Source organism: Pygocentrus nattereri, chromosome 15 (genome assembly GCF_015220715.1).
Source record: "Pygocentrus nattereri isolate fPygNat1 chromosome 15, fPygNat1.pri, whole genome shotgun sequence".
In the NCBI taxonomy this organism is placed as follows: domain Eukaryota; kingdom Metazoa; phylum Chordata; class Actinopteri; order Characiformes; family Serrasalmidae; genus Pygocentrus; species Pygocentrus nattereri.
In genome coordinates, this window is record NC_051225.1 from 16,584,746 (window position 1) to 16,603,670 (window position 18,925).

Here is an 18,925-nt window from a genome sequence, read left to right on the forward strand (position 1 = left end):
CGACCCATTCTTTCACTAGTGTTTGTAGAAGCAGTCTGCAGACCTAGGTGCTTGGCTTTATACACCTGTGGCAATGGAAGTGATTGGCACACCTGAATTCAGTGATTTGGATGGGTGAGGGAATACATTTAGAAATATAGTGTATATCACTCAGTCCCTAATATCAGCCCTACATTACTGAGATCACTCTGGCTCTAAATCTTCTTAGTTTAGTTGACATGATGGATTGTTCATTTCATGTCCACTGTGAGCTTTGCCTAGTTTTGCTGAAAGTCACACATTTTCTTTCTACAATTTAAGGGGCATAAATGACATTAGCCTGCCATATCTGCAGCGCATGTGTCTGTATATGCAAAACATGCTCTCTGCAGTTCTGACAGTGTCTTATGTTTCACTGCTTTCGTTTGTGGGTCCAGCCAAGGCACATAGTCGATACTGCTTGAAAGAGAATATCTCAGTCAGCGGTCGCCTACGGCAACAGTGAAATAACTACCTAGTTTGATTTTTGCTATATTGAATAGGTTTTTTTAATCTGTGCGACCCAGACTTATCATCGGTTATGTCTGGAGTTCCGTGGAGGCTTTGTTCATTCTCAGAATGAAAGGTTCATTTGCCTTGAGGTTTTCTTCAGCTACATATGAGTCATTGGCAGAAACGCACTTTGCATCGAGCACAGCTTTCGTGCTTGATGGAGTTAATTATCACAACTGGCTGATATGTATATATGCATGTGGGATTCTGCGGCTCCAGTCCCCCGAGTCCACCCAGTAGACGTCACTGGCCTGTCTTTTAGTCACAACTGCTTACATGTCCATCCTCAGGGAGCTGTCCCTCCCTCTAGTGCTGAAACTCAGCTGGCCTATATTCAGCTTCCTGGCTAAAAATGGCACATGAGAATGAGCATTTCTGCATTAGCATGTAAAATCTGCATCCTGACTGGCTGTGGACTGGGGAAAACCTATAAAAGTATACCCCAGTGGTTTTCAACCTAATTTCTATTTGCTCTGCATCTGTGTTGTGTGGATTGATTATCATTGACAGTTATCTGCCTGTAGAACAGTGCAGATATTACTGCATTGGCCCATTGCAGACCTACAATGTGACAAAATTAACACATGATAGAAGGTATTATTCAAAAACAGACTCAAAAACACACTCAGATGTTGGTGATGGCCCTTCGTGTGTATGTGTAGCATGATTTTAGATTTTGCGTATCCTCTGCTGAAAAAATAAGTCACCCCAAAGGAGTCTCTGAATTTGGAAGCCAAGACCCTGTGCTTTGCCTACTGCCTTTGCTATCTTTAGCCTATATACTGTCTTTAACTTGTTTTTTTTAGAATTGATTTATTAAATTAAAAATCACATATTAAAGTTGCTTTATGTAAGATGTGTTAAAATTGAAAGAAATAATATTACAGAGTCAGAAGGAAAAATAAAATATAAATATGTAAATACCTGACAATCATTTAGCAGTCACAGATAACAGGTTGGATTTTGTGACAACATGAAAACAGTTAATGCTATAACATCACATGCACAGGCTCAAAAAGAAGGTCCCACTCGAACATTATACTAACATTCGCTTACATCCTCGGAAAACACATTGTTCATTTCTTTCATTGCCCTCGGAGTCATCAGATTCATCCACTCAGGGAAGGGTCTGAAGCACATCCAAAATCATAAAATGTTCTTCTGCATGTCGCATGCCATAACACATTTCCACCAGAGAGGTCTCCAAATCCCCCATAATTACATAGTGTACCTTTAATAATTGCATCCCATTTTGAAATGTATGACTCAAACCATACATACACACCGAACCGTGGGATGCGGAATGGAACAAAAAATCTTAACAGCCCGTAGAATCACGTTTTTAAATAAGAGAAATATGGCAAAATGTATAATAAGAGGCAATCAGAGGCAATATATTGAAATTGGTGCAGAAAAATCCAGATTTGTTTACTAAATAAAAAGCACTTTATATATTTTTTATGTAAAATGTAAAAATCATTGTGCTAAAAAAATATTTTTATAACATCAGTGCTTCTTGCTCAAAGTCTATGTACAGTCCGGGCACATTGACTTTTGTTTGATGAGTTTTTTGAGTTTAAGTTGTTTTACTAGGTACAGGGAAATGTGTTGAGATTAGGTTGATAAATACTGGAACGTCTTTTATCTGTCCATTCTGTTACAGGAGGCTGCCTCCGCTTCTACTCCTGTGGCCAATGAGCCACCCATTGATGTGGGTGATCTGGAGGAGTTCACTCTGAGGCCAGCCCCACAGGGTGTGACGATCAAATGCAGGATCACGCGGGATAAGAAGGGCATGGACAGGGGCATGTACCCCACCTACTACCTCCATCTCGAAAGGGAAGACGGTAAAAAGGTCAGTAAAGTCAGGCACTTATTATTATCCTGCATTTGACCAGAGTGCTTTGGCTTCAGCTCAGCCGTAATTCGTTAGGCTGTTTGTAGCTGAAGAGTTCAAGGGGCTGTTATTATGTTCCAACAATCAAGGCTCAATTTAGGGTCCTAATCAGAAACACTTAATTTTTCTCTCTTTTTTTTTGGCTGAACAGCCCTACTGAAAAAAAAGGCGTGGTATTTTTGGTATCTTAGCCTTTGGTAGCAAACAGATGTGAATTCTTATGTGAGGCAAAATTACAGCCTTTAACCTTTAACTGGTTTTGTAAGAACATTGCATTTATTTCACGCTACCTGGCCACTTTATTAGGTACACTTTATTAGGTATACGATTAGGTAATCGTATGCAAAAGTTTATGTGCCCCCAGAGAAATTATTTATTTTGTCCACTTTCTAAGAGAAAGTTTAGTACAGATTAGTACAGATCCTCTACAGAAACACACTTCTTAATTTGCAGTGACTGTCTATTTGCTGTATATGTGACCTGTGCAAATATTAAGGCACATTTTTTTTTCAATATGTTAAACAGGGCAAATAAATAGAAATTGTGCATTAAGTTGTGTGTAAATTAGGAAATTAACAAAACACGTAATTTGACTGACCATTCAAACTTGCATATGACTGTACCTTGTACCTGTGCTCATTGTCCATTTTATCAGCTCCACTTACTGTAAAGGTGCACTTTGTAGTACTACAGTTACAGACTGTAGTCCATCTTTTTCTCTGATACTTTGTTAGCCCCTTTTACCCTGTTCTTCAGTGGTCAGGACCCCCATGGACCCTCACAGAGCAGGTACTATTTGGGTGGTGGGTCGTTCTCAGCACGATGGCATGATGGTGGTGAGATAAATTGTATTGTGCTGGTCTGAGTGGATCAGACACAGCAGTGCTGCTCCAGTTTTTAAACACTGTGTCCACTCACTGTCCACTCTATTAGACACTCCTACCTTGTCGGTCCACCTTGTAGATGTAAAGTCAGAGACGAAAGCTCATCTGCTGCTGCACAGTTCGTGTTGGTCATCCTGTAGTCCTTCATCAGTGGTCACAGGATGCTGACTACAGGACGCTGTTGGCTGGATAGTTTTTGGTTGGAGGACTATTCTCAATCCAGTAGCAACACTGAGGTGTGTAAAAACTCCAGCAGCACTGCTGTGTCTGATCCACAAACACACACAAACACACACAGTCAGTGTCGCTGAAGTTCTAAAAATGATCCACCACCCAAATAGTACCTGCTCACTGGCCCTGTGGCTAAATGGGGAAAAGAGGGGCTAATAAATTATGCAGAGAAAGAGACGGACGCACTCTGTAATTAAAAAATGACAAAGTGCACCCGCAGCGCTGTAGATAAGTCAGAGACCACCCTTTCATTTATTGAACGTCCTGACAAATTGGCCATTAAGTACAAGTTATTTATTCATCAATGTCAGGAAAAAACAGAAAGGATATATTTACCAGAAAATTACATAGAAGCCTCAGTAACTAAATATAACATTTTCAGTACCCTCTTTCTCTTAGATATTCCCCTTTTTTAAACAAGAGGGTTATTTGTATTAAATCACCTCAGAAATGTCTCCTGAAAATGAGTAACTTGTACTTATTGTACATACAACCTAGTATGCTGTTCCAATTTTTCCCTTTCCTTTACTGCCGGGGTCTTTAATTAAAATCCAATAAGATCCAGTAAGAGAAAATTTCCTCAAGTGAAGGTCCAGAACATCATAATGTCTAACTTGCATCATGATTCAGTGCCATATGCTGTTTACCGAAGTAGCTTAGTAGGAATATCAACATCGTATACAGTTGGCAACAGAATATCAGATCAAATAAAGTTCAGTTCAGTCAAATTTCAACAACGTTTACTGTCAGTTTTCTCTTTTTAAAGCACGACATGTGAGGTAACTTACCTCTGACTCACTTTCTTCTCTGACTGCTGTTTCTCGGCTTGTCCCTCCCCTGTTTGGCATCACTCACTTGAGTCTCAGTGCTTGTCATAATGCACAGATCTGATTGGCTGAGTAGTGTCATGCGCCATATTTACAAGACATGCGATTGGTCTGTGAGTTTCCAGCTGCTAAAGCCATACAGTAAATGCTATAAAAGTTTTGGTGATTAAAATAGGAACACCCCATCAAAATTACAGAATTCTCCATAGTTTATCATTTGTAGTTCCAGGTCTGCATAGGACAGCGTCTCGGTCTGGACTCAGATCGTGGTCCACCTATTAGTGACCTCTGCTTAGTGTGTAAAAAAAAAGCTGTAGCTGTTTGTGAATGTAAGCAGTCTGCAGAGTCACAAAGCTCAAAGTAGAAGCCGGAGGGAGAAACTCTCTTCCACAGAAACCACCGCCTGAAACGGCTTGTTAGAATACCAGCCATTTTCTTTGTTACAAGATGATGCAATCTCATAACACTTCTTGCCCACCGACCGGCAAGCTTCACATGCTCTCACACAAGAGAGCTATAAAGTAAAAACTTACCACTCTGCAAAGTCTCTAGTGCATTAGGTCTGCCAACTAGACTCAGAGAACACTGGTTTTAAATTGAGGAGGTGGCTTAAAGACACAGGAGTTCTAACAGAGACTTTCAACAGAGGGTGAATAGACACACAGTATGAGAAAAATAATGTTTTTGGAACATTTGAAGCTGTAAATCAAATAGACAACAAAAATAAAATGATGAACACTGAGATTGAGCATCATAGGCCCCCTTTAAATAAATCACTGGTGATCTCGGACATTTGCACAGGACTGTATGCGACAAGTGGAATGTATATGTAAACAGGAATCTAAACATCTGTTTTTATGAGTTTTTTTTTTAATATTGTAAATATCTGGCATCTGTTATTGTTCTGTTATCATTAATCTGACTGAGTCTATATTTGTCAGAGCCTTAGCTGCTTTAGAAGTCTCACATCTCATGTGACGATGAAAATGAAATGTCATGCATTTTCACAGCATTGTTTATGTAAGGTCTCTGATCTCCCGCTTCTAGGTGCTGATGTTTTGATGTTCCTCAGAGGCTAATTAAATTTTCTTGTGCCGTAGGTGTTCCTTTTAGCCGGGAGAAAGAGAAAGAAGAGCAAAACATCTAATTACCTCATCTCCATCGATCCCACTGACCTGTCTAGAGGTGGCGAGAGCTTCATTGGGAAACTAAGGTAGGTTTCCAGTGAGGTTTTTAGATCTAGCTTAGCATAACTTGGCGTGTGTGTGCGTGTGTGTGTGTGAGTGTGCTGCTCGCACACCTGGCTGAGCTCATTAGAAACTGTAATTGGCTTCATTACTGATGTACGAGCGCTCATCTGTCCTCATTCAGATATAGAGGCAGCACTTGTGTGTTGGCAGGCAGTGCAGATAAAAGCAGGAGAGCAGCCTCGCTGTGCTGAGGGAACATCTCTGAGAGCTACAGCAGGTGTGGTTGGGCGGGGGTGTTTGTTGTATAATTCCCCACAGACTCAATCGCAGATCACTGCCTATAACTGACAAGCTGGTTATTCTTGCTGTAACAGACTTCTGAGCAGCAAAGGCTAGAGTTTATCATTTTCTCTGTTAGTTAAACCAGTAAACCTTAACCCTGGCCAGCTTTGGTGCTCTTTTATTTGTTTCTAGGTAGACTTGTAATCTCAAGAGCATGGCATTGCATTTAGGCAATTGTGCCACTTTTACAGCTGTTTGCAGATGCTCTCATCCAGAGCGAATGGTCTTTCATTGAGGGCAAATCCAGGATCGTGGTCATGACAGTCCAGGTTCAGGTAGCCAATACGAAGAGCAGGAGGGACAGACATGACAAAGAACACAGAAATCCAAATACTTAACAAAACACTTCGAACAGAACAAGCGAAACAACCAACACATCAAACAATCAGCACGATCAAACATCAAACAAAGACCAACAAGAAACTCAGGAAAACACAGGGCTTAATACAAACAGGGATAACGAGGACTAACTGAATACAAGTGGAAAACACAGGTGGGAACAATCAGGGGCAGAGTCATAAAACAAGGGGGCAGGACCGGGAAGAAATCAAAACAAAAGTACATGACAGGACAAAAAGCTAAACAAACGCACATGAGGAGCGTTTTCCTTGAACTCATAGGAAACAGCAGTTCTGCTACTGCTTACCACTGATTAGAATTTGAGTATATTTAGAAAATTCATGTCTACATGAAAAAATCTATTTTTGTTAGTCACATTGAAAATGAGGGTTGCCCTCAATGTACTTCCAAGTGAAAATAAAGGTTTATTGATTGATTGATTGATTGATATGCAAAAGTTGAAACATCCCTGGCTAAGTTACATGCTTTGTTGATTTTTTGAAAAATATTTTTTCCAATTGTTTTGCTTTGGCACTGCCAGGGCTAAAACTTGCAATCGCCCTGATGACAGGGCCAGCGCTTAGTTGTGCCATTTGAGAGTCATTTGTTGATTTTCTAAGTGAAAAGTAGTTCACACATCCTGTACTACTGGAAAAAAATTAAATATAAAATGGGCCAGATCTTTTTTACATGTAATATTATTTTTTCCTAATATATTAAATATGTGTAGAACTGTGTTCTCTGTAGGATGTTTCAGCATAATTTCACTTCAGCCAAACATGTAATTTGACCAGGGGAGGCCAAACTTGCATATGACTGCCTGGCCATTCTACTTAACCTCTTATTCTCCAGGGTATATTTTGGTTCTTCCATCTGAATTTTCGTGACCAAATCGTAAGGCAAATTATTCAGTAACTGCATGAAATAAATGTAAATTGTTTATTTATTTATTCATTTTTTGTAAAAGCTCCCGTCAAATAAACAAAATGTGTTTTATGATCTGAACATATTACTATATGTTTACAATTTACTGCTGAAAGCCAAAAATCTCAGATGCTCTTTGTGTTATTTTATAAAAGTAATTTTTAAAGAGCAGATCACTGAAGAGACACCATCTATTTATAGTTTATAGCCCAGATTTGGAGAAAATGGGTCAACTTTCAGTAGAAAAACAAACTGAGTTCAGCTTCTTTTATTATAAGGGTTTAAAATGACATCACCATCTGTTTGACTGGAAAGAAGAGCTTCTGAATGTAGCTTATGAAATATGAAAGTTATGAAGAAAATGACAACGTGCGTTTTGGGAGGCGTGAGTTTAAGAGGCTACTGTGAAATGCAATATCGGCTGCTTAACATTCTCCCTGCTCCCTGCTCCACGCTCAGTCAGAAACATTTTTTACTATGCGCAATGTACGACTTATTCAAATACCTGGTTAAGTAAATGAATACTGTGATATTTGAATAACCACACCCATCACTAGGTTATAAGTGTGTATTGTGTGTGTGTGCGCGCACAGTTCATCTGTTGGGAGGATCTGTGTTTGTGTCTTTTTCCGTTATTAGTTGTTATCAGGCCATCTTATTGTTCATTAGCCCTTTGCTCTTCACCCCTCGGTCAATCTATGTCGTTCCTGTGCTTCTTTCAGAGGCAGACCACTGATTGAGGCTGTGGATGAAGATGGGCATTTGTCCCCTCAACGTGTCAGAGCTCATATAGACAGATCACTGTAAAGGGGCTACTGACCTTTGCTGTGCCCTTTTAAAGTCCCATTTCCAGAGAGCCTTGATAACTCAGTGACCTGCTCAATCACATTTAGCCTCCATCTTAGCTCAGATAAACGAATAAACAAACGTGTCTATACTTGATCGAAATCCAAGGTCTCGCACTTTCCTCGGGATAGTGTTGCAGAACTCAGACTTGCGTGAAGACTGTCTGCAGTTTTGAGCAGGGATGTTTTTTTTTGCTTCTCAATTGCTAAGTAATGGGAAGGAGAGCACAAATGCAGGAGATTTGGTGCTGAGGAAGACGTTATGCCAACACATTTGACCTGCAGAAAGCCTGATTTTAAAATGTGAATTTTATTACATGACCCTTATTAGTCCCACAACGGGGAAATTTCACCTCCACATTTAACCCTTCTGTGCAGTGAAACATCACATACACACTAGGGGACAGTGAGCACACTTAGCCCAGAGCAGTGGGCAGCCCTATCCGCAGCACCCAGGGAGCAGTTGGGGGTTAGGAATCTTGCTCAAGGGCACCTCAGTCATGTACTGTCGGCTCTGGGAATCGAACCAGCGACCTTCTGGCCACAGGGCCGGTTCCCTAACCTCCAGCCCATGACTGCCCCCTTGTAAAGGAGCCAAGCCAAGTCAGGTCTCTACAGATAATTTATAACACTGCTTTTTGTTGGTTGATTTTTTTACACATTTTTGCTGCTCAGTTTTGTGATGTCCTATTCCAACCTGCTGAACTCCCCATTACGCAATACTACCAACTCTGGGAGGCTGAAAGCCAAGTGCTTTCACCGCAGCATCTTTTCAGACTGCCTTTAGCCTCTTAAAATACCAGGCCTATTACTATATTATTATTCAGTGGACAACAGTACAAACTGGCTAACCTATTCTTAGGTTGTAGACGTGTGTAATAAAACCTCGAGGTCTGGCCATTTAAGTGGTTAACAGAACATCATTGGACAGAACACCATCAGTTCTGTTGCATTAGCTAACAGATCCCCATGTTGGCTATCACTGCAGTGAGTAAAAGGGGGAGAGGGAGGACACAGCACCACACTGTCCACACAGAAAGAGCAAGGCCAATCATAATTTCTTGGCCTCCCAGCCACAGATGGTGGTGACATCATCATCAGGGATCAAACTGCAAACCTCCCGATAACCGGGCAGTGCTTAGACCATTGGGCCATAAAGGGGCCCCCAGTGTCTTTTTTTGGCTTGGTCAAAATGAGCATGAGATGCTTGAAGTGGGTATATTTACTGAACCCAGTGGATTGCAGATTAATAACGAAGCTCTGACTTTAAAAACATGCTTATTGATGAACTGAAGCTAATAAGATTAAAATTTTGTATTGATATGATGTGGACTATTTCGATACTAGATAGTATAGATGAAATTTGGTCTCATTTAAGTATTTAATTGTACTCAGTATGTTTTTTTACAGTATTAAAAGCTTTCAGCTGTTTATAAGAGTCTTTAAGTGAATGGAACAATTCCAGTTGGTTCTTAGCTTCCTAAAGTAATGAAATTGAGGGACTTAAAAGCAATTAATCATCACACACAACATTCACTAATTACTTGCAGCCCAGGGTGAGGGAATTGTTTTCAAGAGTAATTAGAAAACTCATTACTTTTTACTGAAGGAGGACATTAATACTGTAGCTGAAGAGTTTAGCTGTAGCTCCATGTTTCTGACATATGTCTGATCAACAGATCAAACCTCATGGGGACCAAGTTTACAGTGTATGACAATGGAACGAACCCAGTGAAGACCACCTCTAGCCTGGAGGCCAGCAACCTGCGTCAGGAGCTGGCAGCTATCTGCTATGTGAGTGAATATTTCCAAGCGCTTGAGATCACTCGCTGGCAAAGAGACAGCACCCAGCCCTGTGGGCATCACCAGCTCTGTGCTCTGTAAAAGGATTTTGTAGTGGAGCAATGAGACCTCTGCTGGCTACTGATGGTATTGCAGACTTTAAAAAAGAAACGCCATAGGTGATTGATGGATGGCTTGTATCTGTCCTCAGGAGACCAACGTTTTAGGCTTCAAAGGACCTCGTAAGATGAGCGTCATCATTCCTGGAATGAACATGGATCACGAAAGGGTCTGCATTAGACCACGAAATGTGAGTGCATCCTTATTTCTGTAGTACCTAATCCGGTGAAAATGGAGCAGTAACGTGCTCCCTGTTAACAGAGAATATCAGGCATTGTTATTATGTATCTGTCTGCTGTTAGCTGAAGACTGCCGCTGGGGGATTAGGCTATGAGCAGTGTGTTAACCTTTTAGCATTTCAGATAGGAGGTATTAGCATTAATGTCTGAAGCTAGGGGTTCTAATGGAAAGCTAATCCTCTCACATCTGTCCACTGTTGTTCCCCAGGAGCACGAATCTCTGCTGGCCCGCTGGCAGAACAAGAGCACAGAGAGTGTGATCGAGCTGCACAACAAGACGCCGGTGTGGAACGACGATACCCAGTCATACGTCCTCAACTTTCATGGCAGGGTCACCCAAGCCTCTGTCAAGAATTTCCAGATCATTCACGACAATGACCGTGAGTTCAGCTGTCTCTGTCTGAAAAATGGGTTAATTCAACAAACACTTAAGGGATTAAGGATTAAATTCAGTAACTGTTTCCAGGCACCGGAGTTCCAGAGTCAAAGTGGGTTCCCTACAGGCCACAGCTCTGTCAAGATTAATGTTTTCCCTCAACTATCGCACTAAAACATAGGATTCACTCTAGACACAACACGTCAGCTTGAGCATAGCATATGTGAAGTGGCCACGTATCTGATTCACACCTCCAACTCATCTCCATCAGGTAAATTAGGGGCACTTATGGACTGGAGGTTTGGGAACCAGCCATGTGACCAGAAGGTTGCCAGTTTGATCTCCTCGGCTGACAGTCTATGACTGAAGTAACCCCCAATATAGGATAGGGCTGTCCATCGCTCTGGGCAAATGTGCTTGCCATGTCGATATGAGGGACAGGGATGCAGCCTCACTTCCAGCTCTAAAATGCAGAGGTTTGGCTAAAATAATGGACTAAAACTCTTTACATAGTGACATGAAAACATGGGTCATGAAAACATGGGTCAACTTTTTTTTAAAAAAGTTATTTACTTAAAGTGATGATAAAAATTAATTTTTCATATTCAGTTTTATTTTCAGAAAATGAAATTTATGGGTTAGTGTATGGGACAGCTTTTTTTTACTGTGGGACTGCAGTTTTAACCAGTACAATGTATTCATAAGGATAAACAAAGTTTTGTTTAAAACACAAAATTGTTGGGAAGAAAGTATGCAGACACCACAGGAACTTAACATTAATATTTTGTTGCAAACCTTTTGTTGGCAGTTACAGCTTTGAGAATTCTATGATGAGATGAACTTGTCAAAAAACTTGTCACTAGAATGTAAAACTATCCAGTACTAGTTTTTCATTAGTTTGAAATTCAGTTTGTCCAAATTCCATTTTGGAATTCTTACAAATATCAAGTTTCTTTTTTATTAACAGGCAGGAACTGATTTCCCAGGAAAATCGTAGTAAGAAAATCATTGTGAAGCGAATTCAATTAAAATGATATTAACACCACAAATGCTTCAGATTCTTCAATATCCAGCCCTTTGTTAGCCCTTTGTTTTTTAGTCTATTTATGTACACAAATGTGGATTTAGATACTTTAAATTAAATGACATGGATGGGATACTACTACTACTAATAATAGTAATAATAATAATAATAATAATAATAATATTGTATTGTAAATATAATAATAATGTATTGAAATGGACCTGAAATTGATTGCTAGATTTCATCCCTTTTTTTACCATTTTGAATTAATGAGCATTCTGTGGCACAATTCGTAAGAAAACTCCAGTCTTAGCTTTGGGGAGTGAGTTTTGGGGGTTTTAGTTTTGGGGAGTGAGTTAAAGAGAGTTTGGGGGATTTGGAGACCTCTCTGTTGAAAATGTGTAATTGCACAAAAATGGAAACTGTCAGATATGCCGATGTTTATTTTTCTGTTAGCAAATGGAGAACAGCAGATATTTATACAGCACGTTCACAGCAGGGAGGGAAGCCTGCAGATTCATGGCAGGACCTGCATGTAGAAGAAAAAGCTTCTGGTAGAAACATTTTGGGGTTCGTCAGCTTTGTCCCTGTAACAGAATAAAAAGACACATCAAGAAACAACAATATAAACTGATATAAAGCGATATATTATAGCACACACCTGATATTTACACTGATCAGGCATAACATTCTTACCACCTCCTTGTTTCAGCGCTCATTGTCCATTTTATTAGCTCCACTTACTATATAGGTGCACTTTGTAGTTCTACAGTTACAGACTGTAGTCCATCTGTTTCTCTGATACTTTGTTACTCCCTTTTACCCTTTTACCCTTTCAGTGGTCATGACCCCCATGGACCCTCACAGAGCAGGTACTATTTGGGTGGTGGATCATTCTCAGCACTGCAGTAACACTGACGTGGTGGTGGTGTGTGAGTGTGTGTTGCGCTGGTAAGAGTGGTCACTGTTGGACTGAAAATAGTCCACCAACTAAAAACATCCAGCCAACAGCATCCTGTGGGCAGCGTCCTGTGGCCACTGATGAAGGACTAGAGAATGACCAACACAAACTATACAGCAGTAGATGAGCTGTCGTCTCTGACTTTACATCTACAAGGTGGACCGACGAGGTAGGAGTGTGTAATAGAGTGGTCTAATAGAGTGTTTAAAAACCCCAGCAGCACTGCTGTGTCTGATCCACTCATACCAGTGCAACACACACTAACTATTGTGAAATAGTTGTGGTTTTAAATAATGAAAAAAAATTAGGAATTTATCAATATCACTTTTTCAGAAAGTGTGTATCATCCCAGCCCTGAACATATGATCTCCAATACTACTGGCTGTATCTTGTGGTCCACAACTCACAGGTGAATGTGTTTGTGTTTCACTACATTAAGTCTTCTTTTTGTGTCTTTAGCGGATTACATCGTGATGCAGTTCGGTCGAGTGGCTGAGGACGTCTTCACTATGGACTTCAACTATCCCATGTGTGCTCTGCAGGCCTTTGCTATTGCTCTGTCCAGCTTTGACAGCAAGCTGGCCTGTGAGTAGCAGCCAGCCTGTGTGCTCAGAAGCCCGGGTAAAAGACCCAGCGAAGATCACTGGACAACCAAATCACCCAACAAGGGCTGTAGTGACTCCCTGTCTCAAATCTCCTTCTGGGAGCTCATGACCTGCCTAGACGGTGTGTTGTATGTATGTGCGATGTTCTGTCTGCTCTCCAAATAAAGGGATCACCATCCACAGGTGGGGGGGGCACAAAGACTAAACCACTGTTACTTGTTTTTAACAGATTACTGTGTCAATGAGGTTTTACACATGCATTTGTATTGGCAATGAGATCTTTCCATTGCCTTAATCTGAAGTACGGCAATTTGCTCATTAACACTAACATGTTCCACGTTCCACGTTAAAAGGTTTGTTGGGAATTTCTTTAATCTTTTCACAACAGTAACCTTCCTTACAAAGTCTAACAACATCACTTTTAACAATATTTTAAAGTCACTCCACACAGCAGCCTAACAGTAACTACCAGTACTTATTTTCATTTTGAATATTTATATGTTGATGTTTTCCTTATTATACTGATTTTTGTAAAGTGATATTGAATGGCACACAGTGTCACATTTGGCTTAGCATCAGATGTGTGGAAGCCATCTGTTTATGACTAATGTCAGACCTGCAATGTATCAGTTATACATGCTTCACGAGGGCTCCATGATTTTTAACGTTAATAATTTTATGTATTTATGTTTTTATTTATCTATTTATGGATCACCATGCCACATGCTGTTTTAATTTTATTCAGTGCCCATTGGATATAGCTTGTAGCACCCCAAGCACAAAACTGGCCATTCCATTTCACTTAGGGAATGAAATAATGTTTTTTTTTTTTTATTACACATGAACATAATGCTCTGCATCATCTAGTAGAGTGCATTATCATCTCAAGCATACTGACCCACTACTATATGGTAGGGGAATGTACTGAATGGTGCACTTTATCCAGAGTTTTATGGTAGGAAGCTGTAAATATTGTGCCTTTGGGGGAAAAAAAGACAGTTTGAGAGTCGGTTCCCTTCTGTTCTCCTGCTAGTGGAGACGAATGGTCCTTTGTGCATGTACATTTGTGTAATGTACTGTTGCTTTTCAGAATTTGAAGTTCTCCTCCTAAACCTCCAAGGTCTGTGTTTTTGAAAGGGAGAGATGTTCCTTAACTCCGTCCACAAGTCATGAAACTTGATGCCTTTAATTGCTGGTGTAACACCAGCTCTCTGCCCAAGTCTCACCAGGTACAAATGTGCTCATCTTATGAAGCTCCTTTGGTTGAGAAACAACTGTTAAACAAAAAGGTCTCAGAACAGCAGCCATGAGACCTTTATGTAGAAACCCTATTCAAAAAAATTTGGACGGTTAGTGAACTGCATTTATACAACAGTGAGTTCCGGTCACGTGAGCTGATTGGTTGATCAGCGTTCTAACTGTGCTGTTATTTCACCATAACATCACAGGTTTTGCACAAAAGCTGTATCACTCTGCTGAGATGCCATTGCTAGGCATCGACTTTGACAGCTGTAGGAGATGCTCAAGCTATTTGAATGTTTTTATTTCTTACTTTGCCACAAACAGAAAACGGACACTTTTAAGATCACATTTGACTGACAGCCGATTTGGTCAGACTCTGAAGATGAGGCAACTCTAAATTTCCAAACTGTCGTCATCACTGAGCAGCTTTTCAGTCGGCAGCTGTGACAGAAGAACAGCTAAACAGCCTGGAATCAGCCAGAAATGAAGCCAATACCATTTGGCTAACTAAATGGGCTGTAAGATGCTTTACAGACTAGCTGGATCAAAACAACATTAATATGATCTGGCAGAAACTGACAAAACTGAGCTGAACTTGATAATATGGCAGTTTTATGGCTCAGTCTGTACTTCAGAAGGCGAGGCTTACAGCAGACTGTGCAGCGAGTGGGCGGAGCTCGTTACTCTGACGTAGCAACAAGCTGCCTGTTAAGGAACTATAATTTGGAGGAAGGAACTGAACATTAAAACATATTAAACGCCACGTTCATGGCCCAGTTTATTAATTTCTTACCGTATTTATTTAACTATTGTATTAAAACAGTAGAACTGTGTTATTGCCAAAAACATCACGGCTGTGATGATCTACAGCCACCAAATCACAGCCGTGATGTTATTTTGCGATAACACACTCCGTCTGTGTTCTACTGCTTAAATAAAATCAGAGCACTGATTTGTAAACCCACTTTGACCAGAATTCAAGCAAAAAAGCACAAAATAGTTTTAATGCTGTATTTTACCACCTCAATTGTTTTTGTAAAGTCAACATTCTTAAATTGACTCATTCCAAAAAAAGTTGGGACAGGACTAAAATAAGGCTACGAATGCTGTTAAATGTTCAGAAAACATTTTAAAAGAGGTGATGTAATCACACTTGGGTATGAAGGAAGTGTGTAGGAAAGGCCTCCATGCTCCTGTGATGGAAACTTGGACGAACTGTGGTCAGTAAGCACTGTTCGTTGCTGTCTCCACAAATGCAAGCATGCATACGTCAACCGTGTCCAGAAATGGAATTTTTCTTTTGTGTTCTCTGGGCCAAAGAAGAAAAGGACCATCCGAATCAAGTTATGAGCATAATCCGATTCAGTAGCCAGTGTCTGTCAGGGTCTGGGATGGGGGTAGTGGGTAACTTGCACATCTGTGAAAGCACCATTAATGCTGAGAGATATGTAAATAATTTGGAGCAACATATACTTCCTTTTAGAAGCCATCCTTTTCTGAGACGTCCATGCTTATCTCAAGGTGACTTCACCAAGAAACATTCTGCATGTGTTACAACATGATGGCTGCGTAATCAGGGAGTGCGGGTGCCAGGCTGACCTGCCTGCCTCCTGTTGAAAACAAACGGGTGGCACATTATAAAGTGCAAAATACAACAACAAAGGTCCCGTCAAGCTGTTATATATTAGAAGACTTGCAGTACTGTTCAAGAAAAAAAAAAATATATATATGTTGTTCAACAATTTTCAAACCTCTCCTCCAGGAAGCCCTGTATTATATGTAGTTAAAAAGCAAATCCTGGTTTGACCAATAAGTGCTTCATTCAATTGTGCCCATGATATAACTGATGATATAAACAAGTCTCTTTGGTGGCTATGAAGGTGTCAAGCAAAAATATGGAGCCAAGAAATTCTTGTTACTTTTATTGTTTTTATGTTTATTTGAATTATGAATATGACTTTATTCTAATGTATATTGTGATAAACTCACTGCTGAGGTAAATTGTTTAAAAATTTGCTTAGATGCCTAAAACTTTCGCACAGTACTGTATATAATAGAAGACTTATATAACAGAACAACGGCCAACAATTCAGGGGTAAACAAACTCCTGTCCCAACTTTTTTGGAATGTGCATATATATGAGCATATGTTTGCAAAAAAAACATTAGTTCTTTTTAAAATCATTGCTTTGTTTTTACTGACATTTCACATACTGTCACAACTTTTTTTGGAATTGGGTTTCTACATGAGGATCCACCAAAGAGGAATTCAGTTACCCTCAGTCATCAGCAGTCCACATTCAATTACCCAACAATTCCGATTCCAAAAGGAGGAAACAGGTTTTGGGGCGATGACTGAAATATGCTGACATTCTTTGTGAGTCTCTTGCTAAGTACAGGTCTTGTACTGTATATGACTTACATTTTCATCTTACATGTCACCACATGGTTTACAGCAGGCACCTGGGTCATTGTAATATATATATATATATATATATATATATATATATTCTGTATATTTTTCAACAATGTCATATATATATTTTTTTTGCTTATGTTATGTTACGTTCCCCAAATATGTTCAAAATATTTTGTAAAATAATTTTTTAAAAACAGAGAATATGAAAATACAGCCGATTCAAAGGCAACTTGCAAAGAAATCTGTGACAATATTTATTGCAACTTCTTTAAAAAAGTGACTGTTTTCTAACTGGTGTGATTGGATCATTCATTCGCTCTCTTAGTGATTAACAGATTTGTTTCCTGTTTGCTCTGAACAACTAATGTATGTTTTATGTTTTTGCTGATTTGTTTAAAGTCTTTCCATCACTTATGTGTTTTAGTGATGCTTCACTGTAAATGTAAAATGTGTACACTGGTCAATGTACAATGTTTGTATACAGTTCTCTCATCATGAAAAAAATAAATGTAAACTTAAGGAAATTGCTTGGCCTTAAATATGAATGCCTGTTTGATTACAGTGCACTGTGGTTCATACAGTCAATAACAGCACTTGAGAAATGACCACTATCTCAGCTTAAGGGGTGTTTTTCAAAACAGGAGCCGACCAACAGGAACTAAGAACAGTTTAAGTTCAAGCTGGTTGAAAGTGAGAGCTAGAACCACCACAACAAATGTGATGTGTGATTTAATGTCTTTTTAATAATTTTATGAGCACAAATTTAAAGCATTTGGCTAATTAGCTATCATGTGCTGACATGAATGTGCACTTTTCTGCACTTACAATTCCTCAGAGTCATGTGTAGAAATGAGCAAATGTTTATCCACATTGAGTTTGAAGAGTAAAAACATGTATGGAGCAGATGCTGAATAAAATCGATAATTCAGCACACTTGCCTAGTTTACATTCTACATGGTCAAGCTGGTCATGCTGGTTGAACGGCACAGTCAAGTTGGTAAAGCTGGTAAATTTGCTTAACTAACAAACTCCAACAATAGCTTACCCAATTAAGCTTAACCAGGTAGTTGACTGGTTTTTGCCTGGTCTTTGTGGATGTGCAACAGTGGTGGATGATGTAAACAAACCATGTACTTGAGTTAAAGTAGAGACACCCAAGGTAAAATATTACTCCAGTAAAAGTAGAAGTTCCTCCCTTTAGACCACCACTTGAGTAAAAGTACTAAAGTATTTACCTTCAAATGTACTTAAGTATAAAGTAAAAGTACTAAAAGAGTAATTATGGCTGTAATGTCCTGTTATCATTTTTATAACAAGACTCTTTTCATGAACTCATTTGAGGTGAAAATCCTCCAGTGTCTCTCTTGGTAAACCAGTCTTTTAATAGAATGTCATTAATTAGTGATGCTGATGTTTATTAAAATGATCATAAGCACAAAACACTGAAGGCAAACCGTTTCTATCAGGTAGAACCAAGTGGCTCTGAAATCACATTTTACAAATAAGCAAAGTTTCAGTTTAAGATTTATTTACAACTTAGTTACAAGTTTAAGTTTAATAAAAAATGGCTTTAAACTCAGGATCACAGATGAGTTTTCTTTACTATGTTGATCTGTAGGTCATAAACATAAACCAGCCCAAACTAATTTACTACAAAATTAAATGGTGTTTGTAGAAATTCAGAAAAAAGCCGGTCAGTCACGACTGCATATGTGGACATATTTCTATATTGTGCTCTTTTTACACAAAGTTAGGTTAGTTCATCATTTATGTTGAATAGACTCTCCCAAAAATGAATGCCGATGCACTGATGTTGAACCGTGCGCTGCACTGGGTCGGTATGACCAACAGGTCAAAACAAGCTCAAAACAAAGTGACCGCTGTGCCCTGATTGGTGTTCTTGCTTTGCGCTTCTTTCGTTTTGACCTGTTACATTTTTATACACACAGAAACCAAAAGGAACAACAGATTTCTCAAAATGTAGTGGAGGAAAAAGTAAGATATTTGACTTCGAAATGTAGTGGAAAGTAAAAAGATACACGAAAAAACTACTTAAGTACAGAAACCAATTACATTTACTTAGTTACTGTCCACCACTGTTGTCCAACAACCTTGACCGTTGAAAACCAGCTTAGATCATCTAAAACC

At 39.4% G+C, this 18,925-nt stretch overlaps 1 protein-coding gene across 3 annotated transcripts in view; it reads left to right on the top strand.

The window, feature by feature from the left end:
• The window catches only part of tub (TUB bipartite transcription factor), a 175,478-nt gene extending 161,375 nt beyond the window's left edge, over window positions 1-14,103 (top strand). For all 3 annotated transcript variants that reach the window (XM_017700648.2, XM_017700646.2, XM_017700647.2), the window contains 6 exons: window positions 2,195-2,386; window positions 5,471-5,583; window positions 9,690-9,804; window positions 10,004-10,102; window positions 10,360-10,531; window positions 12,972-14,103. In XM_017700648.2, coding sequence (XP_017556137.1) covers window positions 2,195-2,386; window positions 5,471-5,583; window positions 9,690-9,804; window positions 10,004-10,102; window positions 10,360-10,531; window positions 12,972-13,105 — 825 coding nt within the window. In that variant the 3' untranslated portion in view covers window positions 13,106-14,103. The remainder of the gene's footprint in view (window positions 1-2,194; window positions 2,387-5,470; window positions 5,584-9,689; window positions 9,805-10,003; window positions 10,103-10,359; window positions 10,532-12,971) is intronic.
• Window positions 14,104-18,925: the final 4,822 nt, after the last annotated feature.